Source organism: Corvus kubaryi, unplaced genomic scaffold (assembly GCF_017639235.1).
Source record: "Corvus kubaryi isolate FWS band 111438036 unplaced genomic scaffold, C.kubaryi_AGA036_p1.0 136, whole genome shotgun sequence".
NCBI lineage: Eukaryota > Metazoa > Chordata > Aves > Passeriformes > Corvidae > Corvus > Corvus kubaryi.
This window is the reverse complement of record NW_024580670.1, coordinates 11,561,905-11,585,964: the sequence shown is the minus strand read 5'-3', so window position 1 is coordinate 11,585,964 and position 24,060 is coordinate 11,561,905. Positions and strand designations below refer to the sequence as shown.

Sequence of the window (24,060 nt, the reverse complement as noted above, 5' to 3'; positions counted from 1 at the left end):
GCGGAGCGGCCCCGCGAGGAGCAGAACTGACGCTTCCCATGCACCGTGCGGAGAACTGAAAGGAAAACGAGGACAGGCGAGAGGCAAGGTAAGGGGCCCCGGCAGCGCGGCTCTGCGCGGCCCGGGGGCGGCCCTGCCGGCACCGAGGTGCGGATCCCGCTGAGGGAGCGCTTCGCTCGGGGCAGTTTTCCCCAGGGACAAATCTGGCAGGGTTGTAAAGAACGAAAAAATGTCCCCGGTAGGGCCGGACCCCCCGGGCTGCCTCCTCCCAGCCGGCCGGGCTGAGCCCGGTGCAGCGCTCACCGGCCCGGGGGCACCGCGGGGCTCCCCCGGCTCTGCCCGGCGGCGGGGCTCTCCCCGGACCGCACCCCGCGGGGAGCGGGGCCGCCGGGCCGTGGCTGGATCTGAGATTGGTTGTTTTGACTTTTTTTTTTTTTTCCTTTCCCATTGTCACCGGGGTGATTATTTAAATCTCCATTTTGGAAAGTTGCATTTCACCCAGGGCGGCCAGGCAGAGATTTCCCGGAGACAGGGTGTGCAGAGAGCCCTGTGTGCCCTCCCCGCAGCTACATCCTATCTCCTCTCTCCCTTTGTTGACAGATTTGGGCATTAAAAAAAAAAAAAAAGAAAAAAGAAAAAAAAAGAAAAAAAAAAAAAAGATGCGAGGGTTTGTTCTGCCCCGAAAGCCGGCAGGGCCCGGCCCCGCTCTCTCTGCACCTGCCTGCCGGGGAGTCCTCCCGTCCCAGTCCCGTGCGGCAGCTTTACGGGGCTTTGCATGATTTAAAATTACCCAGGCACATCGGGGACACGGCCGCTCCTCTCCGCCGGCTCTTTCACCCCCTCGCCTTTTTTTTTTTTTCTGTTTTTGTATGTGCAAAGTTCCCCTCTTTATCCTCCTTTTGCTTTGGGGTGCTCAGGCTGGAAGACGAGGGAAAAAAAAAAAAAAAGAAAAGAGAAGCGTCCAGGAGCGAAGCCTGCCTGGATTGATGCGATTTCAATAAGAAAAGCGATTTCACTAAGAGGGTGCTAAGAGTTTCGGTCGCTGGAATTGTTCATCCCCGGAGCATGGAGCATCTTTATTAAACGCAATTATTTTTTCCTCGGAAGTCTAAGCTCCGGCCTGGCTCAGCCAGCCCCGTGGCTCGCAGGGGCAGGCGGCCGTGGGCACTGCCGTTGCCGGGCGTGAGTCGAGTCCCGTTCACCGTGCCGGGTCGGTCCCTCCCCAGCAAAGTTTTGCCTGAGGAGAAACAAATCAAACCTGAGGGATCGGCCTCGTTCCTCCCTCTTGCAACGCAGCTCCCGAAATAACCTTGAAAGAAAGAAAGAAAAAAAAATCTATATATACGTAAAATTAAAGAGAGATCCTGCAAACGAAATATTTCCTGGCAGCGCCTGAAAAAGAGAATTATACCTTTTTCTGGACAAAGCTGTGCGTGTGCAACCCCCCCCTTCCCCACGCACGCATTTCTCTTCGGGAACTTGCACAAAAGGCGGTTTTGTGGGCAGGCTGGGGTCTGCTTGAGGCTTTTCCTCCCCTTTATTTTGCAGCCGAGCGAGCCGGGGGGCTGCGGGGGCGGTGGGCACCAGGCAAATTGCGGACAAAGCGCAGGTGAAGGCGTGTGCGGGAGCGTGTCGGGAGCGAGACTGGGACCGAGGGTTCCCACGGTGGGGGACATACCCCACAGAAATCCTCTGCGGGATGGGGGATAGCGTATTTACAAAAACAAGCAAAATAATTAAAATTTCCGTGATTTATTCCCCTAGTCGTATCTGTCGAGCTTTTTTTTTTTTTTTCTCTTCATTTTGTTTTTCCTTAATGCAGTTTAAGTAAAGGTCTTGTGGTTACGAAGTAACTGTGTCACTTTATAACCCTATCAGGAGCCATTAATACGTCCTAGTAACGCAGGACGGGGGGGCCGGGGGAGAAGAAAAGCAAAACGGAGACAAGACCAGAGGGACAAAAACATCGGGAAAAAAAAATTTTAAAAGGCAGAAAGCAAGAGCTTTCCCTTCCTAAAAAATCCCGAAATATACCCGAGGCGGGCGGGGGGGCTGCTCGCGGGGACCGGCTGTCCGGGGCTCCTACCTGCGGGCGGGCGGGAGCCGCTGGCAGAGCCGGCCGCTCCCCAGCCTGCGGCGGGGCGGGGGGCCGGGGCGGGACGCCCACAGCAGGCCCTCCCAGCCCCCTCCCCGCCGGCGAGCAGCCTCCTTCCCCGGCCCGCCCCGGGGCTCGCACATCGTCCGCCGGCACCGGGAGCGCCGCGGCCCCGTGCGGGGCTGAGCACTGAGCACTTCTCTCCCTCTTCTTCCCTTTTCACGGAGTTTTCCTGCCCTCCCTGCGTGCGGCTGTGGGTTGCACCTCGGGGAGGCAGCGGGGCAATGCCGCACGGGAGGTCTCGACCCCCAGGTCTCCGTTCACCGGGAGAAAGTGGCCCCCAGGGGGCCGCCGGGGGAACCCCGGGAAGGGGTGTCTGGAGGAACGTGCCCTGGGGTCTGCGGGTCCCACCCCCGTTCTCCTCAGGTACAATTTTTCCCCGATCCAAACACTCAGAATGAAGGGGGGGAAAAAGAGGAAGAATCCCCTCTCCGGACATGTAAATAAATGCTCCGCGTGCGGCGCCGGCTTATTTGTTTTCTGCCTTCGCCTCTGCCCAAGAATAGGTGTCAACTCCATCACATGGCACTACTAACTGTTGCTAAAACATGTTGTCGTCTCCCCCCTCCCTTAACGATATGACATCACTTGTCAATCAAATCAAAATAACCAGTTGTGCTTCCAGATCTGGGGAAGCTCCCTTATTAAAAGAGAAAAATAAATTCCAACAGCAATAACAAAATAAAGTTAATAAAACGGAGCCCTTAGTGCCCGGGGAAAGAAGGTAAATGGGGGTTGGCAGCCGCGGGGTGAAGCAGTGGGGCCCGGCGGACCCTCTCCCGGGAGGCTTGGCAGAAAATTGAGGGAAGAGCTGCTTAACCAGCCGTGTGAGCGGCGGGCTGCGGAGCGGAGCTAAGCCGCTCACCTCCAGCAGCCAGCGCGGTTCGCTGCTGCTCCCGGTGGGTGAATTAATTCAATTAAAAACCTCAGCCGTGCCGCCGGGGCGTTCAGCGGCCGAGACCGGAGCCGGCAGCCGGTGCGCCAGAATCAGGCAGCGGGGACGGGACACGTCGGGAATTTTAAAAAAATTAAATTAAATACAATTATAAAATAGAACAAAATAAACCAACATACTGCGAGCCGGCCGGCTAGGAAATCTCCCAGCTCAGCCGGTCTCTCAGCAAAAATCCTTCATCCCTGCTGGAGGGGTCATTTATTTTACAAAGGGTTTTAATGGGAAGGGTTGCAGAAGGCGAGAGGTGGGTGCGAGGAGAGGCGCCGGCCGCAGCCGGCACCCGGCGGCGGGGAGTTGGCAGCCGGACCCCCGGCCCGGAGGTGGGGCGGGCGCCGGGGGGCCGGTCCCGAGGCGGCACGGCCGGAGCCACCGCCGCCGCCCGCTCGCCCCTTTTGTTTTGCTTCGCCTGCCGGGCCTCGGGTAACCCGAGACGGGGGCTTCAGGGAGCCCTGGCCGGGCAGCGCCGGGGTCTGCCTCGCCATAAATCAAGCCGCCTGATTAATCTTTACAATTTGTCTTTTAAAACAAACACGAACGAATTATCAGCTCGTTAACTGCGATTTTATCACCTGCCTAAAACAAACAGCCCACCCCGCTTTCCCCCCCCAAAAATACCCAAAAATCGCGTCCCCGTGCTGATGGCAGGAGGGCAGTAATTAAAACATCCATATTAATTAATAAGCGTGTAGCGAGGAGCTGGATTTCGCTGGCGGTCGGGAACGGGAGCCGGCGAGGCCCGGGTGATCCCGGCTGACCGCCGCCCTTTTCCAGCGGCCGGGACTCCCCGGGCACAGCGCACCCCAGCCCCGGCAGCCTCCGGCGGTGGGTAGAACGAGGCGCCGAGGGGATCTATCTGCAACGGCTCGAGTTTATTTTATACTCACCTTTCTTTAAAAACATCAAAAAATCCATTTTCGGGTGATACTTGGGTGATTTTGGTGCATGTAGAAAGAAAATCGCTTCGGAAGGAAAAGCCGGATTTTTGGAAAGCTCGCTTGGTTTTCTCTCTGCCTTTTAACTTTCCCTTTTAAAAATAATTTAAAATTTTTTTTTTGCTTTGTTTCCCTTTCCTCCCGGGCACCGCCGGACTAAAGCGCCCGGGCACGCTCCGCAGCGCGGGGGGCATTTGCCCTCCCGAACCCCGGCCCCTCTCCCACCAAGCCCGGCCCAGCGCCTGTCCCCGGCCTGCCCGGGCCAACCAGCCCGTCCCGGGAGAAGCCGGCTCCACCGCCCCTTCCGCGCCCGGCAGCCACCGGAGGAGCTGCTGCCCGGCCCCACCGCTTGCGACCCCCCCGCAGCGGCAGGAGGGGGCGAGGGGCGCCGCGGTCCCGGCGCCACCGCGCAGCCCCGAGGTCAGGGGGCCGGGAGGAGCGGGACGCCCGGGCTTTGGGTGCAGGCGGCGTCAGAGGAGAGGATGCGGACGGGGGGAGCATAATCGCCTCCCTCTGTCCCAACCTTTAGCCGCCCCAGTACAGCCCCCGCTCCACCGCCCCGCCGGGCTGCGCTGTGGGTCCCCCCGGGGGGCTGCGCTGAGGGTCCTCTGGGGGAAGGTTATAGGGGGACGAGTGGTGGTGGGGGAATAGTAAGAGAGGTCGCTCCGGCCAGACGTGCTCCGCAGCGAGGAAAGGGAGTTTTATTATTATTACCGTCATTATTATTATTATTATTTTTATTATTAAAAAAAAAGAAAAGTTCATTTCCTGGCGAATTTGGCAGTGTCGGGTGACGTCAGAGTCCCGGCGTCGTAGTGACTGGGGCAGTCGGGCCGGGGGAGGCCGGCTCCGGCTCCCAACCCCCAGCGCTGCCCGCCGCGGGGGCGGCTCCGGGGGCAGCAGCAGCAGCAGCAGCAGCAGCATCCTCGGGGCCGCCCCGCTCCCCCCGCCCGCAGCCCCCCGGTGGGGCCCGGAGCAGCCCGCACGGCCCCGACCGCTCCCGTTCCCCCTGCCCCGGCCGCGCCGTCGGGCTGGAGCCGCGGCCGCTGTCCGGCGAGCGGAGGGGCTGCTCTCCGCCGCGATCCCCGGGCAGGGACAGCGTCCTCGCCCCGCGCCCAGCTAGGAGGGTTGAAGGATTGCGATCAGCGCTTCCCTTTTCCCCCGAAAGCAGCGGCTGAGGAACGGGAGAGGAGCGCCTGGGAAACGGGACCTGCAGCAGAGCCCGGCGGCGTTCTGGGGAGTCGTGCCTTTCTCATTATTATTATTTTCCGCCCCCAAAGCGGACCGGGTTATCCGCACCTTCGGGGGTGGCGGAGCCAGACCCGCGCCCCGGCTGCTGCCGCTGAACTTCACCACAAACTCCGCCGAAAACGCCTGTTGATTCGGGATGCACCTCCACTCCCCGCCCCAAAGCACATGAGTAATTGCAAATATTAAAACAGTGATGTTTGGTTTTCGTTATTAATTATTTTAAGAAAAAAGTGTGAGAATGGAAAAAAAAACCGTGTTAGAGATGTGGCAGACCCACCGCGAAGGCTGTATCCCCTCCCAGCGTCCTTGTGCCCCAGCCCGGCCCGGCTCGGCTCGGCTTGGCTATCCGGGCCCACGGTTGCCAGCCAAGCTCAGCCCGGGTCCGACCCAAACCCTGAGGGCCGGGGAGTAGGCAGGGTCCACCCCTGCCCCGCAGCCGGCCCGGCGCGGCCCCGCTGCCCGGGCCCTGCTCGTCCCGTCGGTCTCCGGGGTCGGCGCAGAGCCTCGCAATTATTTGTTTTTAATTATTTTTTCCTGATCCAGACGGTTATTTCAAACTAACGTGACCACGCTGAGGTTTGTCCTGCTCCCGGCTGCGCTCTGCTGTGCCTGATTTAAGGGATTTTAGCATATTTATCTCCCCGGTGCCGATTTCCAGCCCCGGGCATCCCGGCGGCGGCGCTGGAAGTCGCGGCCCGGCGGCGGAGCAGCACCCGGCGGAGTCGGCCCCATCGCCGAGTCCTTCTCGCACTCCATCTTCGCTCGACCCCCCCGGCCCCCCCTCTCCCCACTCCGCATCCCCGCACTCCCCGGCGGGACCCCCTCTATTTTGCCGTCCCCGCCCCGCAGGGGCGTGCAGCGCCCGGGCGGGGAAAGCCCCCACGGCGCTGCAGGGCGAGGATGCTGCGAGCGGGGGAAGGGGGGCGGAGGAGGGGGTCTGCCGCGCTCCCCCCCCCCCGGGCCGGCTCCGTTTGGGGCCGGGGGTGCGGTTGGGGGCGGTGTGGGGCGGCGGGATTGGCTGGCCCGGCCGCCGGCCCTGCGCGCCCCGGCCCGTCTGCGGCGCCGCGGCCAGCTGGCGCCAGCGCTCATATAGGATGCGCGGGGATGGGACCGAGCCGGCCAGAGCAGCGGCTTTGCCATCTGAGTAACACCCTCCAGCCAACCTCCTCTGCTCCTCCGGCGCTCGCTCTGCCTTTCCCCCCTCCTCTCCCTCTTCGCTTTTTAAATTCCCCCTCCGTTCTCCCCCTCTTTGCGGCACTCGAATCCTCCACGCCGGCATCCATCGCCACCCAGCCTCCCGCGCCGGGTAAGTGTGGGGCGCGGGGGGGGGGGGTCGCCGCGCCACTGCCAGGGCGCACTCGCTGCTTTCTCTAAACACCCTTTTCTCCGCTCTTCTCCTTCTCTCCCCCCTCCCTATTTCTCCCCCTCCTTTTCCTTTTGTGTCAGTTGGAGTTCTTGCTAGAACTACGCTATATTAGTTCTGCCGTTCTTCCTTTTTCACCCCGCTTTTGAAGCCAGCTGGAAAAACTCCTATTGACGTTTCTAGCGGGGGGGGGGGGGGGAAAGGAAGCTTTTCCCTTTTTTTCCTTTTTTTTTTCTCCTTTTTTCCTTTTTGTTTTTGGTTAAGAGTTTGAAATGGGATCTCTGTTTATTTTGTGGGGCAATGAGCAGGGAGGGAGCAAGACAAGGACTTTTGGGGAGAGGATATTTTTGGAAGGGAGGAGGGGCTCTGCTTCCCCCTCCCCATCCATGTACCTCTGGGAAAAGAAGCCGGCCGGGAGCCGGCCCGGCGAGCAGCGCACCCAGGGCTGCCGAGCTGCTAAACCCTCCCGTCTCTCCCTACAGGTGCTGCCCTGGCGCTTCCTCGGACCTGCCTACGCTACCCGCCTGTTGACAGAGGGACACGCTGACTTCGGGGGTCCTCCCCCGCGCCTCAGAGGGCGCGCTCCAGTCACCCGGCGGTGTTCTTTCTAAGAAAAGCCACCCTAATCTCTTAAAACCCACCAGGCACCGCCAAAAGCGACGCTCCGAGCAGCACCCCCCGCCCCCACCGAGCGCAGCTCGCTCCTGGCCTGGGGGTGGGTGGGACGGGAGGCCCAAGGCCATGGAGGTGGCCACGGATCAGCCTCGCTGGATGGCCCACCACGCCGTGCTCAACGGGCAGCACCCCGAGAGCCACCACCCCGGGCTAGCTCACAACTACATGGAACCAGCGCAGCTCCTACCTCCGGATGAAGTCGACGTCTTCTTCAACCACCTGGACTCCCAGGGCAACCCTTACTACGCCAATTCCGCCCACGCCCGGGCCAGGGTCTCCTACAGCCAGGCACACGGTAAATCAGCACCCCGGCCCCTTCCCCGCCGTCTCGGCAGCGCTCCGGGCCCCGCCGCACGGGCCGCGGGTGTCCTGCGCGGGGGTGAGAAGTTTCACTCGGGGCCGCTTCGGTGTGTCGGAGCCGGGGAAAAGGAGATCGAAAACAGGATAGAAAGGCAGGCACGGGTGAATTTTAACCCTAGGGATATCTTAGGGATAGCGGAGGGGAGGGAAAGAAAGGGGGGAGGTGAGAGAGGAAGGGGAAATAGTGTGCGCACAGGCTAAAACTTCTCAGACACGGCTACTTCCCGGATGCAAAATACAAACCGATACAAACCGATTCAAACCGGCGATGGATTTTATTTGGGGATGTTTTTAGCAGCCGAAGAGAGAGCGTTACGGTAGCTCAGAAAGATAGAGCAAAAAGGGGTTTGCTGCTTATTCCCAGGAATGGGGTGGGAGGAAAGGGGGTGCCTGAGTCCCCCTCCTGCTCCCCTTGCTCCTTCTTGCCGGGCTGGCTGGTATCTCCCTCGGATGGGACAGGGCGAAGGGGCTGCTGCACCAGCCTGGCTGCTCTTCCCCGGGTTGTGAAGTCTCTCCCGCAGCCGCCTGCCCTCCGGCCGCCCGCAGACCGAGGAGCTGCCCCAGCCACGGGGAGCTGGGGTCTTCCCCGAGGCGCTCCGGGCTGAGCCGCCCCACGCTGATCCCAAACGCTCTTGTGTTTCTACAGCCCGCCTGACCGGGAGTCAAATGTGCCGGCCTCATCTTATCCACAGCCCCGGGATCCCTTGGCTGGACAGCAGCAAGGCGGCACTGTCTGCCCATCACCACAACCCCTGGACCGTCAGCCCCTTCACCAAGACACCCCTGCACCCCTCAGCGGCCGGAGCGCCTGGAGCCATCTCGGTGTACCCGGGCAGTAGCACCTCCAGCACCGCCTCCGTGTCTTCGCTCACCCCGGCCTCGCACTCCGGCTCCCACCTCTTCGGGTTCCCCCCGACCCCTCCCAAGGAAGTGTCCCCAGACCCCAACTCCACCAGCGCCGCCTCCCCTTCTTCCTCTGCCGGGGCTCGGCAGGAGGACAAAGACAGCATCAAGTACCAAGTGTCGCTGTCGGAGGGGATGAAGATGGAGAGCGCCAGCCCGCTCAGAAGCAGCCTCACCAGCATGGGGGCCCAGCCCTCCACCCACCACCCCATCCCCACCTACCCCTCCTACGTGCCAGCAGCCCACGACTACAGCAGCAGCCTCTTCCACCCGGGCAGCTTTCTGGGGGGCCCCGCGTCCAGCTTCACCCCCAAGCCGCGGAGCAAGGCCAGGTCCTGTTCGGGTAAGTGTCGCACCCCGTGGCTTCCCCAGCGTGTCCCGGCTGGAAGGGCCGCGCTCCCGGGGCTGCGTGCGGGTGGCTGCGCCGGCTGTTGGGGTGAGGGTGTGGGCTGCTGCGAGGTTGCGTGCTTGTGTTGGCCCTCTTCGGGACAGAAGGACAGGTGACTGCTTGGTTCTGCTTTTCTGGGTTTTTAAAACTAGGAGATGGAGCTCGGACCAGGCTCCTGTGGGTGCCAATGCACCCAGGCACTGGCCCCGGGGCGCTGAAAGGGCCGCGGGGCACGGGACCAGGGCAGTCTGAGCCAGCAGACCACGTTGTACAAAGAGGGATTTCTATGGAGAAAGAAACCCAAACCCTTTTCCTCGGAGAAAAGGAGGCCTCGGCCTCCCGAGGGGCTCAGGCTCGACCCTGCTCCCTCAAGTCAGGCAAACCCCCATGGATGACACGTGGGGACTTCCCAGCGATAGGTATTTCTCCCTCCATAATTTCCACGTCTCTCCATTAACAACACCCAAGGCCGCAGTGCAAGATGAAAGCGAAACTTCCCTGGTCGGTCCCCTTCAGATCGCAGAGGGCCTTCTTCCCTTCGCATTTTACAAGAGCAAAAGTTCAAATATAGTTTACATACCAGTGCAAAAGACTAAGGTGTCCAGTCATTGCTAACTTACTGCGGCCTAACTTTAACCAGAAGATACTTCCTCCCCCCTCCCCCCCGCTTTTTTTTACCCTGAATCAGACATATCTCTGCTTCCAAACGATTGTCTGCAGACCTTTCCGTGTTCACAACCCTTTCTTGCATTTCTTCTAAAAGTGCAGTCCTAAATCCGCAAATTAGGCGATGAACCAAGTTTTGACCCCACTTTGAAATCGCAGTAGTTATACAGCTAGACACAAATTATGACAATTTCTATAATTCTACTGACCTTCTTGGTTTAACATTCTCACCAGTGGAAGGAAATGAACTGCAATATATTGGGGCTGAATTTAGACAGCTCTTTAAAAACAAATGGCTCTATAGGCATTTGCATATGTATTCTATTGAACATATTTGCTTATGAATACACTACATGTTTTTATTTAAGTAGACAATAATTTAGAAATATGATCTCTTATGAGTTTTGCAACAAAAATACCAGTTATTTTACAAGCTCATCAGTACTGTTTCAAATGATTCCTCGGAGGGGAAAAAATACACTCTCTGCCATTATTTCCAGGCAGTTGCATGTATGTACACGTATGTAGTTTTTGGTAGTGCATGGAAGAGAAACTACAGGCAATTGGTAGCCCAAACCTCCTGAGTTTGGAAACTGATTCAAGATCCAGGTCTCTAAAGATAGAGGCATCCTGAGTAGCTTTTTAAAAAATTTTTATCCTGTAGCTGCTGATGATTTTTAGAAGGGGGAAGCAAGGACCTTTTTTGTTTTGTTTTACAGTTGCTTCTTTTTTTTCCCCCTCTGTAAGGGAGCTCCCAGTGCAAAGAACTGGGGAAAGTTCGTGACCACTGAGTGTTTTTGTAGGAAAACTAAGACTCACGACAGGACGACTCCTGCAGCTTCCTGCCCTAGGAGGGACAAAAGCTACAAATGCAGCGCTGCAGAGCTCCCCTCATTTTTCACTCTAGACTGTGTTGTTTAAAAGCTACCCATTCCCTAGATTAAAGCAGACACAAGCCCCGCTGAACTCAACATGGCCTGCTTCAGTTATTAGCAAAAAGAATTTCCTTTCCAGTTAAATACTGTAGGATTTGCATAAACTGTATTAAGAGAGATTTCTATATTAAGCAGACCTGCCCTCAAACCATCCAAGGCAAATGAACTTTTAGCAGGAAGCTTTCTGATGGAGAAACAGATATCTAGGAGTTACATGTTGTGTTTTATTTAATACAGCCATTCTACAATGCCATGTTTATCACATTGTACTACTAACACTAATAATGAAGGTAAACTGCTCTCTACCAAATCCAAACTGGATTGTTGAAAAATCACAGAAACAGAAAAGCACTCATAAGCCTGTTTTTTACAGTAATACCCAGTGAAACTGACCTTTCTCAATGAACAGCATTAACAGCGTTTTTCTGCCTTCAGAACAAAAATCATAACCGAGTCTCTGGTATTCTGTATCCATTCCCAGTCTGCTTGGCTCTGCTTTCTCATCCTGTAGCATTTGCAACAAAAAGGAAAGTGCAAAATTGGAGGTCTTTTTGCTTAGATTTAATTCTAGAAAACCTCTGACTCGCTCTTTCAACGTGTTGTGTTTTTGCAGGTGTGTGTGCTTGTGTGCACGTGCACGGGTGTTTTTGTGGCAGGGGAACACAGGATTTCACCACCGGAGTGCAATAGATACAGGAGGGGAGTGGTGCCCAGGGCAGACTGAGGGAGTTCTCCTTGCTGAAACCATAACTTCCATCTGACACAGTACGAGTGTCACTCTTTCTCACCTTGCAGAGAGCACTGCCTGTTCCTGATCATGACATAAAATACTCACTGGAGCCTGGGAGTTCTCGAAACACTGAGCTCCTTGCTGCATGTGCTGTAGATGTCACTGCTGTCTGATTGTGCTTAATTAACAGAATTAACACACTGTTTTGACTCCTGAAAAATGCCTAAAGGATAATGCAAAAAGACTTTGTGAATTTGTTTTTAAAGAAAGAAATCCGGTTTCTTCGTGTTTCCATTTAGAAGGCAGAGAGTGTGTGAACTGCGGAGCCACTGCTACCCCTCTCTGGAGAAGAGACGGCACCGGGCATTACCTGTGTAACGCCTGCGGGCTCTACCACAAAATGAACGGTCAAAACCGACCTCTCATTAAACCCAAGCGAAGGCTGGTAGGTGTCTCTATTTCTCCTGGGTTTGGGGATAAATAAGGCAAAAGGACCACACACAGGCACAAGTCAATCGTGCCTCATCTCTGCTCAGCCCCTGCGTGGAGCTGAGCTGTACTGTACACGGGGGTCAGTCACGGCGAGGTCACTGCCGTGCCTCGGGGCACATCTCCCCCTCCACCCCTCCGCCCCATCCCGGCTCAGACCACCGAGCCTGCCTCCGTCCCCAGCCTCCCTGCCGCTCACAGTGCATGCGGGATATCGTGTGTCTGTCTCCCCGTTTATCCTCAGATGACAGCTTTTAATTTAATTCCTCATTTATTTGGCCTCTTGGGACGGTTTGGGCACACACTGGGAGCGAAAGGGTTATGAGCATGAATGTCCTCCACCGTGTACTAAAAAAAAGTTCCAGCTCCAGAAAAGCAAAACAAATCAGATGAGTCAAAGCTACTGCTCCCTACTTAAAAATTATTTGTATAAAAGCCATGAAGTAATTTTCACTCTTATATTCTCTGGCAATATTAATATTGGTTCCCTCCCCAGACAATCCCCTACTGTTAAAAAAAAATCCTATTATTTTTCCATGGAGTCACCTATACTTTGTATTTTCATTTGACTGATTTTAAAAAAAAAGTCCTTTCTAAGCTCCTGGTAGTAGTTTCCTATCCGGATATCTGTACGTTAAAGATAAGGAAACTTTGTGTATCTGTTTCCTGACTCTAAAAGCTTTAGAGAGTTTCTATAGGCAAGCCTTGCCAGTCATGCTTGCTGTTTTGAAATTTCTAATACACTCTACTCCACAAATAATGCGTAAAATGCTAAGAATAATAAATATATTTTTTGGAGCTTTGTGATTTATGGTGCCTAAGTCTCCTAGCTATTCGTGGGCAAGTTTCAATGAGGTTTAGAGAGCAGAAAATTGGCATTACTGTTCTAACACTGGGATGGGATACAGAAGATTTCTGTCGTGAGTCAGAATTTCAGCTATGCAAGCTTCTTAATGACTTGCCTTCTAAAGTGACTGACATATAGAAAAATGTTAAGACAACAGTGTAACATTATCGTCTCTCAGGCTCAAGTGCTTTCCAGACTGAATGGGACAGGCCATAGAGTTAAGCAGCATAGTTGAGTATCAGTAAGCCATCTCAAATATGCAAACATAGGTCTCCACCTTCCAGTGTGTTGGGAGACTGTTATACTTAGCTCACTGTGCAAAGTTTGGGGGGCACTGGAGAGGTTTTCTTTTAGTGTAGTTGTTTAAATGTTTTGTTTTCTTTTAATTGATTTACGGCTTTGTTTATTGCCCCTTTTTCCACTGTAGTTTGCTTGTTTGCGGGGGAGAGGAGATGGCCATCTTTGGGAATTTGTTCATCTGCCATGCAACAGCAAAGTGATCGTATTAATAATGTCAGTGTTTGGACGTCTGGCATTAATTGTGTTTGGGTTGCATGAGTGCATTTGCAGTAGGGGGTACCCCCTCTTTCTGCCTTTGGCCTGTTCTCACAGGCGTGTAAGGCACTGAAATGTATGAGTCTCTGAGGGCCTGATTCTTGCCTAAAGCTGCTGAGCCGTCCATCAGCTTTGGGAAAGTTACAGAGGGCCATGGTGTAAATCAGGAGCAAGTGAGAACAGAACCCTGTGCTCCTTTTTGGTGAGCGGGCTGGGCTGTGTCCAGCGGCACCAGCTCCCCACCGGGGCCGGCGAGCAGGGAGCGCACGGAGTTCTCTGGGAATCCCGCTGCCCCGGGACTGGCTCTGTGCTCACGGAGATTTGCTGTGAGCTTTGCTGCTGCTTCACCCCACGGCTCTCCATGGCTAATTGCAGAAATATCCAGGGATCAAGGCCCCTGGGGAACAACCACGATTGATACGCTCTAGGAAGTAAACTCCAATTTAAGAAAATACTGAGTTCCTCAGCATTAATTCAGTAGTACAAAATGGACTTGGTATTTTGACCACTTCTAGAGGCAGGGCTGAAGGTTTCTAATACAAAATAATTTCCCAAAATACGGGGTGCAGTTAGGCTGTCCATAACACTTTATACGTCACTGTCCATGCACAAAGGACGCTTTATCGTGGGGTCTGCTAGAAAAGGGCCCATCCAGGAATCACAGCCGCCTGCTGTTCTACTTTTCCTGTTCTTGTTTTGGGACGTGGGTGAATGTTTGGGCATTTTTTCTTTCCCCTTACCTTGGTTTCAGCAGAACAATAGTTTTAGGAAAGGGTGGTGGATTTTTGGTGGTTTTGTTTAATTTTAAGACAGTTGTTTGAGGGCTTGTCAGCTAAGGAACTAAGTAGGGACAGAGGCGGCAGACGGGTCAGCGTCAGCGGAATCATTGCTGCAAGGCATGAAATTTGGTTTGCTAAATATTTAAAGAAAGTTGGAGCCAGTTTTGTTTTCTCCCTTTCACTTGTAAATGCAAACTGAATTTTCAGTGATGGCTCTGATAAATACTGCACCCAGCTAAGTAATGTGGTTAATTTTCTTTTGTGTCCACCTTTCAAGGGCCAGAGTAGGGGTAAAAATCACATTCTTAATGATTGCCTGTTTTCAAGCACAGTCCCAACATTGGCACAGACTAAATCGGAAAAAGAAAAAAGGCAAATGCTTTTTCATGATGCATTCTAGAGTCCTGCAAAGGGAAAATTTGAAAAAGTCAAGAATATTTTTCCGCCCTCTAAAATTTTTGTTTGTGGAATCGGAGATTCATTGTTTCTCTCCTTACTTCCCTTGCACACAGAGTGCCATGGGGCTTGAAACTGCAGTTTGCATAGGAGAATATTTAAATTTAAACAAAAATGTAACGGCCATAAGACGTAAAACTGACAGCAGCTTTCCTCCAGCCCTGATGCTCTGTAAAATCTTAGTAACTAGTTCTCCCCAAACTAGATATTGAGTCCAATTTGACCTTTCTCGTGCTCTCCCTCCGTCTGATGATACATTTTAATTTTCTTTTTCTTTTGGTTAGTCAGCGGCCAGGAGAGCAGGGACTTGTTGTGCCAACTGTCAGACAACCACCACGACCTTATGGCGACGTAATGCAAACGGGGACCCAGTTTGTAATGCCTGTGGACTCTACTATAAATTGCACAATGTGAGTATTTACTCATCTCATGTGTCGCTGCTTGCCTAGCCTGGATTGATGTCTTAACTGCATGGTGTACACTAGGCTTTTATTGGTTTCAGGGGTTTGGTTGTTGTTTTATTCCTTCCCCCCACCCCCCGTCTCTAAGGTTCCCCTGGGAAGTGACAGCCGTTCTTTGTCAGCATAGTGATGCTAAGTTCAGTGACATTACAATGTATTAGCTTGGCTTCTAACGCTTGGGCAAACCAGGCAAAATAGAGCTGCCACACTTGGTTTTAACTAAGTGGGTTTTGTGTGCCGTTTCCCTCCAGAATCGGAGGCCATTCGGAATGGGCTCTGTGCAAAAATTAATCCTGATAGGCTATCTTCATTTTGACTTGTAAAAAAGTAATTATATCTAAGGCTTTGTTGTATTATTTTACTTTTTTTTAAAGAAATTAATCCTAAGCAGGAACACTTGATACGTTGGAACGTTATTTACACTGTAAGTAACAGAGGTTACTGATATACGATTGCTCATGTCTTAGGACTGAATTTGGGTCAGCATGTGCCTCCTAGTTTGATCTTCTGTTAGGAAATGAATGAGGACTGAGGGTAAGCCTACGGGAAAGAGAGTCATCAGCTGCCAAATTCAGTTCAATTTGTTTTTCATGTCTAGGGGGTTTTTTTGTGTGTGGTTTTATTAAACAAATCAATATAAACAAGTTCTGCACAGAGAAACACCATTTTTTTTGGCCAGAAAAAGGTCTCCATCCAGGAAAAACACATGGGGGCTGTCCAAATATTTTCATTTTTGCACAATAAGGTCATTTTGTCTGCATGAGCCTGATTTTCTCATTTCTTGCAGGTGAACAGGCCTCTGACCATGAAAAAGGAAGGAATTCAGACCAGGAATAGGAAAATGTCCAACAAATCAAAGAAAAGCAAGAAAGGCTCTGAGTGTTTTGAGGAACTGTCCAAGTGCATGCAGGAGAAGTCGTCTCCCTTCAGCGCTGCTGCCCTTGCCAGTCACATGGCACCCATGGGGCATTTGCCCCCTTTCAGCCACTCTGGACACATCCTACCAACACCTACCCCCATCCACCCATCTTCCAGCATCTCATTTGGACACCCACACCCATCCAGCATGGTTACAGCCATGGGATAAAACCTGATGACCAAGAGACCCACCCAGATATTAAGAACATGGGACTTTGCCTAAGATGACACCAAGTAAGACAATGTTCTGCCAAGAGGAGAATGTAGGGATGGCAAAAGGAGACCTTTGCTCCCATGTGGTTTAACTCTTAATGCTGGACTAAAACTTTGCAAGTGATGGGTCTTCTGCAGAAATGTGTAGTGGTGCCTGTAATGCACTTTGCCCCCCTCAGGTATAAGGAAAAAGAACTCACCTGTTTGATACTTAATGGTCCAGCAGGAAGCAAAAGATGGCAGAAGCTGAAGGAGAAGGCTTGGAACTGGCTTTCCTTTCTTTTCTCTCTTTGTTATTACTGTGAATATTGTAAAGAGATATAAGCAGCCTCCCAGGATGGAACTGGCTCACTGGAAGCCAGACATGCTGGATTTCTATTGCGGACTTTGTTTGGGATGGGAAAAAAAAAGAAGAAAAAAAGCCCCCGAAAAAAAAGAAAGAAAAAAAAAAAAAGAAAACAAAAAAGAAAGAAAAGGACTTCTTTATTAAACTGTAATTTTTAAAATCAGACACAAAGTCATATTTATTTTGTTTTCCACAAAAAGCCTCAGCCCCTCTGATTGCATGTTTTTGTGCTGTCATTTGCAATGGCTACCCTGTAAGAAAAGCTGCCTTCAAAACAAGGAGGAAAGGAGGAGAGGGGAAATGTACTCGACAGCCCTCTTGGATTAGCTCCATCTATCTTCCATACCAAAGTTACTAGCAAGGGGGAAAAGATTGTGAGGGCGAGGAACAAAGCAAAAATGTAGCCGTAATATGGGATTTTAATATGCCCAAGATGGTGATTATTTTGACACAATTCCTTCATTCTTCTCCCTAACATGAAAGATTTATTTTAAAAAAGAGCCCCTCTCCCGACTACCCTATTGTTCCTCAAACCAGACAACCTAGGTCAGACAAACTGTTGGGGAAAACTTTGGGGAAGGCAATCCTGCACTAGCAAGGGGTGAGATACAGGCATTTACCAAAACTGTGTCGCAGCTAAGTTCTAGCACAGCCAAAACCATCACGGGGCACAAAAACCATCCTGCTCCTAGACTTCAGAGGTTGAAGCATTTTGTTCTGTTGTGTTGGCAGCTGTCGCTTAAAAATGCAGATTAGCTGCTTGGGTAAACTTTGGGCAGTGTGGCCACCATGTCCACACGCAGCCAGTGCGTGCTGTCTCAGGCATCCAGGCCCCGGTGGACTTCACAGGGAGGAAGGGCAGAAATGAGGTTGAGATCACTGGAGAGGGGAAAAAGAGAGACAATCAGTTTGAGCTTCACACATCCGTCAAATCCCAGACACAGCGACAGCTGATGAGGGGAAAGCATCGTTCTAAGGGGAACGTCTGTTTTCCGTAGCGGATTTTATATGGAAAAAAAAAAGAAGAAAAAAATAAATTTAAATCTCCCGTTATTAAACCGTATTGTACGTAAATGACCGAAAACAAAGCTATTGCCAATGTGAAGTGTATTCTATTGATTGTTATGATCTGATGCCTCTCGTGAACACAAGCTCCAGTATAACATACAGTGTACATATTTAGCTATACTTCTGATGAAAATGCCCCAATGAACAGAGGGGTTTGATAATGTAAACCACGTAAGCTTAACTCTGTGACAAGCTTTTTATTTTATTTTTCTAAATTTTAACTATTTTGTTGTTGGGTTTTTCTTTTTTTTTTTTTTTTTTTGGATCAAGCCAAATTGTATCTTTACTGCAAAAGTCCTGCTTTAAAGAAAAAAACAGAATGAAACAAAAAATGGATGTATGTAAATTTTTTTTAAACCTGTAATTCTAGTATTTTATAATTAAGAACCAAGCAGCCATGAAAATCCTGCTTTCCTCCTTTTTTTTGGTCTGCGTAGGCATATAGGTGCACTTTGTAAAGAAGTGGAAATATATGGGAAACTAAATTGGTTGGGAGAAATCATACGAATTTTTAATCTACTGAGGTAAAAAATTAGGTCCTTTTTACTTTTTACCTTTTACAATGGTACAGTTGTACATTATTTGTACCCAACTCAAATTTCTGTAGGATTTGGGCAGAGGGGAAGGGATGTGGGTGAAAGACAGGGATTACTGATACAGTTGACAAAGTGCAATATATTGTCAGTCACTGCAGCATAGACAACAGCAGTTGAGATTTAAATTATTTTGTACTTGTATCAGCATAAAATTCTTCAGTATTTTCTGGTTTTATTTTAATTTTTATTTTGCTTATTTTTGGATTAGTGAACTAAGTTATTGTTAATTATGTACAACATGTTTATATATTGTCTGTAAAAAGTGTATGCTTTCCTCATATTCCTTCAAGGTGAATATTGCTAAGAATAATAAAATACCTTTTTTGTGAAACTACCTGTGCTCTGCTTCATGTCATAAAAGCTGCTTTTAGTAGGGAGAGAGGAAAAATTATTGTCATTGTTGCCAGTAGAATTATTAGCTAATACTTTATGCAGAACACTTATTGATATTTCAAAAACCTAACAGGGTAGGACAAAAAAAGGTAGTTAAAGAATGATTTAGTATTAGAAGCACAGGTGCAAAAGCTCATTCTCCAGTGTTTTGGGGTGATGAGGTCATGCAGTTAAGTGCGCTAAAGTTTCTAAGCTAGTTTAAAATTTGAGGCAGCAGCCGCATTGTAGATGATGAACTGTGGTTTCTCTTGAGGTTTTTTTTGTGCTGTTTCTCTTAAAGTGTTTGGAGAAACACTTTTACATTAAAAACACATTTTAAAAGCACTGTAAACGCAGAAAAGTGGCCAGCTGCTTATTGGGTTTCAAGGCAGGACCTGTATTAGGCCAGAGAAAGTTCTCCAAAGGAGCACTCTCAAACTGGAAACCTGTTTCTTGCCATTTGTCATTATCAGTGGCGTGAAGGGAGCAAGGGGGGATGGCCAGCCTGGAGCTGCTCAGTGCTGCCCTGGGAACAAGGGCTGCAGCCGTGGGTGCAGGGTGCGTGCACATGGGCTGGCATGTGAGGATGGAGAAAAGCTCTTACCAAACAGATCTTCCCATGACCAAAAATTTTGCAGCTGCTTTCATCACACAGTCGAGTCTGACCCACACAGGGAGCTCCTTGGGGCCTTACAAAGTGAAGCAAAGTCACCCTGCCACACGCAGGGGTGGGCACTGCTGCTGCTGCAACAATATTTTCAAGAAAATTGCTAATGAACTTTGGGTTTCCTCCTTTGACCCTCTGGGAGATGTGTCTCACTTCTGTGGAAACCAGCTTGGGGATAACTCTTTACTCATTAAGGAAAAAATAACCTGAGTTCCTTTTTCTGTGTGTGTGTGTGTAAATTCCAGCCCTTTCTAGCAGTGCCTCTTTCCCCCTGCAGCCTCCTGCCCAGCCCTGGTTGCAAGCCCTGCTTGTGAATACCACAGAGTCGCTGCAGCTCTCGATGTGCTGAAGGAAGAACACACAACTGGGACGAGGCCTTCCCGCATCATTTCAGACGAGTTAATCATCTCTCCAACTTGTTCAGCAAGGCTTAGTGCAAACACCCGTTAAAAAAAAAAAAAAAAGAGGCAGTTTATAGCATACCGTGCAAGCTTCATTTAAAAAGAAACATGTTCTTTTTCAGACAGGTTTAAAACAGGGTTATAACTAATCTCAGCTCTCTCCCTCCATCTTTGAATATCTGAGAAAGCAGAGCTAGCGACATCTCTTTAAAACATAGAATAATCAAGCTGTTAGCTTTGGTTGCACAGCACACATCCCATTCAGGTTGTGAGGGTGGCTTACCTGGGGGCTGCCTCTCTGCCGGTATTTTGCTGGTTTGGTGGGATCTGCTGACAGAACTGGGGCCACGATCCATCAGGCTGTCGGGAGGGGTGCTGCATCCCCCTGCGCCTGGAGGAGCGTGCCTCTCTGAGCGGGGGCTTCAGCAGTTCCTGCAACACAGATAATAAATAATCCCGTGTTTGTCAGGTGGCACTAATCTGAGAAAGATCAAACCATCTCTCTGCAATGTGTGTATCGTGTTTGTCTCCAGACATTTTGCATAGCAGAAGAAAAACAAACAGCAGGGAATGGAAATGGAGCAAGTGTGTAAAGTTCAACGTAAAGTGTAAGCACAGAACAGATATCGAGGCAACAAACTGGGATTTATAGTCCTTTCACTACCACCAAACACTGGGGGACAGGCTTTTTGTGAGGGGGGAACCCTGACATTACTTGCCTTTGGTTCCTGTTGTTGGGATTATTGTTTTAAGCCGTGCTTAATTGTCATGTCTCCACGGCCACATCAAAAGCCAAGAAGATTAGGTTACAGGGAGTGTTTGATGTCAAAATACAAAATAAATAAAAGGAAAGCTGAAAAGGTACTATATTTTCCATGATGTTTAGTGAGGTTTTTGCTTCAAACATCCCTTTTTATTATTATTATTTTGCAAATGTTGCACTTTTAGTGACAAGACATCATTTACTTACTTTCAAATGACTCCAGTGCTTTCCTGCAACAGCTCAAAAGGGTTAATATCCCCTCTTTGATGGCAAACATGGTATAATTAACGCAAACTTCTTAAGTATCCTGGTGACCTGTAGATGGCCACATGAGAATTTTGTTATTTACTGACTTGCCAAACGTTTATTGCTTATAGCAGGACAAGTGGGAAGCAGGCATTAATTTTGATGCTGTTATCTGTGATTGCATGTAAAGTTCATAGCAGAGAGTGCCTATATGTCAACTGCAATTAAGCATTTTCCCAGGTTTTTAAAAATTAATTTCACATTGGTGGAGGGAATTGGAGTGGCAGATTTACAAACTGAATTCCTGCCCATCCTCAGAGCAGGCGTGACACATCCAGACACAGGACAACTTCCCCTTACCTGCAGGCTGCAAAAGAAAACAGTCTGGCGCCATGGAGCATTTGATCCTTGGCTTCTCTGCAGAGACAGTCAAATCAGTACCAACTGTGGCAGGGCAGAGAGGGAGATTTTGTGGAGTGGCATCTCCCCTTGGAAATTAGCCTGAAAAACAACCAAAATGAAGCCAAGAGTGGCTATCAGGTGAGTATGTTCATTTATCACCAACCTGGACTGGATTAGAATGCATGACCTAGAAGTAAAATGCTTTGTTTAGTCCAACTCCCTGGGCCATCTGGTCCTTGCAAGTAAACATTTCTAAGTGAGATTAAGTGACTGTTCTTTAAGCATGGTGATATGAGTGCAAACCAGGCTGCTCTGGGTCTAACAGATCAAACCTCAGCATCAGGGCAGCCGACTGGTGCCAATTCAGAGATACCATTTGCCGGAACAGCTTTGGGTGCAATTCTCCATGGTGCCGGCTTTGCAGTCAATCCTGGTGGTTCAGTCTGATGTGTCTATGTCAGATCCAGAGCCTGTCCTAAATCCAGGGCTCACATTGCACCAACGTGCTGCTGGGAGGTCGAGGACTCCCATCAGAGGGAACTTATGGGAGACACTGCAGAACTGCCCTGCATTTGCAGTAAGAACTAAGTTGCATTTCTGAGCACCAAAAGTGCATCTCAACAAAATGCGGTCGCAGGGTGAGAGATACAGCAGAGAAAACATCCAGCAGGCAGAAAGACAATAGAGAACTAATCCCTCCTTCAGAAAAAGGCTTCAACATACCACAGAGGGAGGGAACTGCTACTGTTTGGTCTATAAAAACCTGAATCAGGGAAGTATAATGTTAACCTAGCCTGTGCAGCAGTGCCAGGCAGAAACCAGCCACCTGCCTGTATCCTGCATGCGCCTCTCTCTGTGGTTCTGCACTCTGGGCTGCAGGGAGTTATCTGGGGGAAAGTTGACTCTGGCTCAGGAGGGTCAAGAGCCTGTGTAAATCATTTGGAGTTGGGCCTATCAATGCCAGAGTGTGAACATGGACCCTTGTTTCTTCTAAACACTTCAGTGCTTCACCAGAGTCTTCCCCAGTGCTTTTATTTTCCTTTGGCTCTTGATTCAGGTCCTGCCTGTTCTCTGTCGTGCAGAGAGTACATGGCAGATTTCTTTACCTGGGACATTTTATTGTCTATTTTGGTTGTGATGTTTTATCTCTGGTTCTTTAATTCACTCCCACTTGCCCACATTGGCATTCTGGTGGCAGGTTATCCTGCCAGGGTGATTTCAAGGCAATCTCTACTGGATTTTGCTGTAAAATTCAGATCAATTTACCATCTCCTGCTTTAATTCAGCCCATCCATTATTTTCTTATTCTTTTCTTTTTTGTAGATCCTTGAAAAATTTGGAAGTAAAACCACCCAATTTGGAGAGTTAATTATAGAAAGAACTAGATGAACAAAAAGGAACAGACCAAAATCCTTCACGTAACCTTTGAGCCCACAGGCACTCTGGACTGCACACTATTTTTCTCTTTCCAAGCATTACTCCCACTGGCACATGAATGATGTTCTCGATGAAAAAGCACATCTCTGGAGGCAGACCACTGCCTGACTGGTGCCAGGACTCACCCCATTCCCTCACACACTCACTTTCTGATAAAAAGCAGAATTACAGCGCTCCATGCCTCAGTTTACCCATGCAAAGCAGGCATGAAGGAGACATAACCTGCCCTATCAGCTACATACAAGTGTCAACTTGCTCTAGCCTAGCAAACTTCAGGGCAAGTTCTGACAAATGTCAGCATGTGGTGTGCACTGATAGGCACAGGGAAAGGGCACAACACTCTCTAGGTTAGAGACTCCTCCCTGCCTTTTCTGTGGAGCTGCTGCATGGCTGTTACCACCTCCATAGAGCTGTTTGTGGCACAAATGACACATTGGAGACATTAGTCACTGGAGTGCATCCCCCGGCTGATTCCAAGCGCTGACCGCGCGCACTCACGGAGAGCCCCACGCACACACAGAGCCGCACGCAGCGCCTCCAGCCCCGGCCCATTGTGAAGCAGCCCTTTCGCCATCTCCCATGCTGTCAGCCCCTGACCTTCCTTTCACATGCTCTAATGGTCACTGGAACACTGCGGAGAGAACACAGTCCGGGTATTAAATAGCCTTAATTTGTCTCCAGGCCTTTCCCCCTCCTCCCCCTTACCTCAGTCTCCTGCGACTTAACGTTTAAAACAGCTGAAGTTTAGAACAAATCAAAGCTCCCAATAGGCCCAGATTGTCTAAATACGGAAAACAGGAAGTGAGTAACCTTCAACGGGAAATTGTTCATCCGATGGAGGCCAAGACCCAAGGCCCGGTGCTTTGCAGTCCTGCCCCAGCCCAGCAGACACAGCGTGTACCGAGCAGACACCGGGAGCTTGGCAGGAGGGAGCGGCTGGGGGGAACTTTTGCTTCTCTTGCGGTCATGTTGGCTGCTTCAAGAAAGGAGATGGTGTTTGTGTCCGTACAGAACAGAAGAAGGGCAGTTGGGAGGGTTATTTTTAAGAAGACTGGGGATGGGATGGAGAAGGAGACAAAGGTTGGAAGGAAAAACAGAAAAGATGCGTGAATCCAAACTAAAACTGTCTCTTGCTTCCTATGAGAGTGAAGATGGCAAGAGAGCAGTGCAAATGGCTTGGGCTGTTTCCAGAAGGGCGGGGAGAGATTTTGTGTGACAGCCCACTTGATGATGAAAAGGAGAACACTTCATTTCCTAGGCAGTGAGAATAATAATTTCTTTTTGTTGAGTAATGTGCCTGCTTTCCCCCACCAGGAAAGATCCCAAATTATTTTACCAGCTGTTTATCTAAGGCTTATATTATTCACTCCTGAATTGCAACCATTAGTGGGGTGGAACACAGCAGCTGTTTAACAACTCAAAACAATGCCCCTTTTTTAGAGAAGGTCATATTAAGATCCTCTCTAACTGAAGGTGAACTTCTTGCTACGTGCTGCATCCACTGGAATAAAGCTTTGCTCACAATTACACTTCTGCCAGAGTCACCAAACTGCCAAAGAAACTAGGATGCATGCCTGAGTTCTTCCACTCCAACTCTGGACAGGGCTAATGAACCATCTACCACAAAGGCCCCTGGGTCATAGGCAACCTTCTTCTGACCCCCTTGGAACTTGCACCTGTGCTCATATGCCAGTTTTGCTCGGGACAGCTCATGGGATAAGCACCAGCAAT

General features: G+C 50.4%; 1 protein-coding gene and 2 long non-coding RNA genes across 5 annotated transcripts; 1 reads left to right on the top strand and 2 right to left on the bottom strand.

Annotated features, from left to right (window-relative positions):
* GATA2 (GATA binding protein 2) lies at positions 1–18,375 on the top strand. 3 transcript variants are annotated; one of them, XM_042017128.1, is made up of 6 exons: positions 1–88; positions 7,139–7,626; positions 8,338–8,937; positions 11,580–11,758; positions 14,724–14,849; positions 15,688–18,375. In XM_042017128.1, exons 2-6 carry the CDS (start codon positions 7,398–7,400, stop codon positions 15,985–15,987), a joined length of 1,434 nt encoding a protein of 477 aa, XP_041873062.1. In that variant the 5' UTR covers positions 1–88; positions 7,139–7,397; the 3' UTR covers positions 15,988–18,375. The 3 variants fall into 3 exon arrangements, with proteins under 3 accessions (XP_041873062.1, XP_041873054.1, XP_041873070.1); XM_042017120.1 differs by lacking the exon at positions 1–88 and adding an exon at positions 6,336–6,599; XM_042017136.1 differs by lacking the exon at positions 1–88 and adding an exon at positions 6,339–6,599 and having other exon boundaries at positions 11,613–11,758.
* On the bottom strand, positions 876–4,748 carry LOC121659228. The gene is made up of 2 exons (XR_006014216.1): positions 3,995–4,748; positions 876–1,309 (listed from the first exon to the last, which is right to left on the bottom strand). It is a non-coding gene; the product is annotated as an uncharacterized LOC121659228 (long non-coding RNA).
* On the bottom strand, positions 18,369–23,355 carry LOC121659232. Its single transcript, XR_006014223.1, has 4 exons — positions 23,035–23,355; positions 20,851–20,991; positions 19,765–19,913; positions 18,369–19,509 (listed from the first exon to the last, which is right to left on the bottom strand). It is a non-coding gene; the product is annotated as an uncharacterized LOC121659232 (long non-coding RNA).
* Between the last annotated feature and the right edge of the window lie 705 nt (positions 23,356–24,060).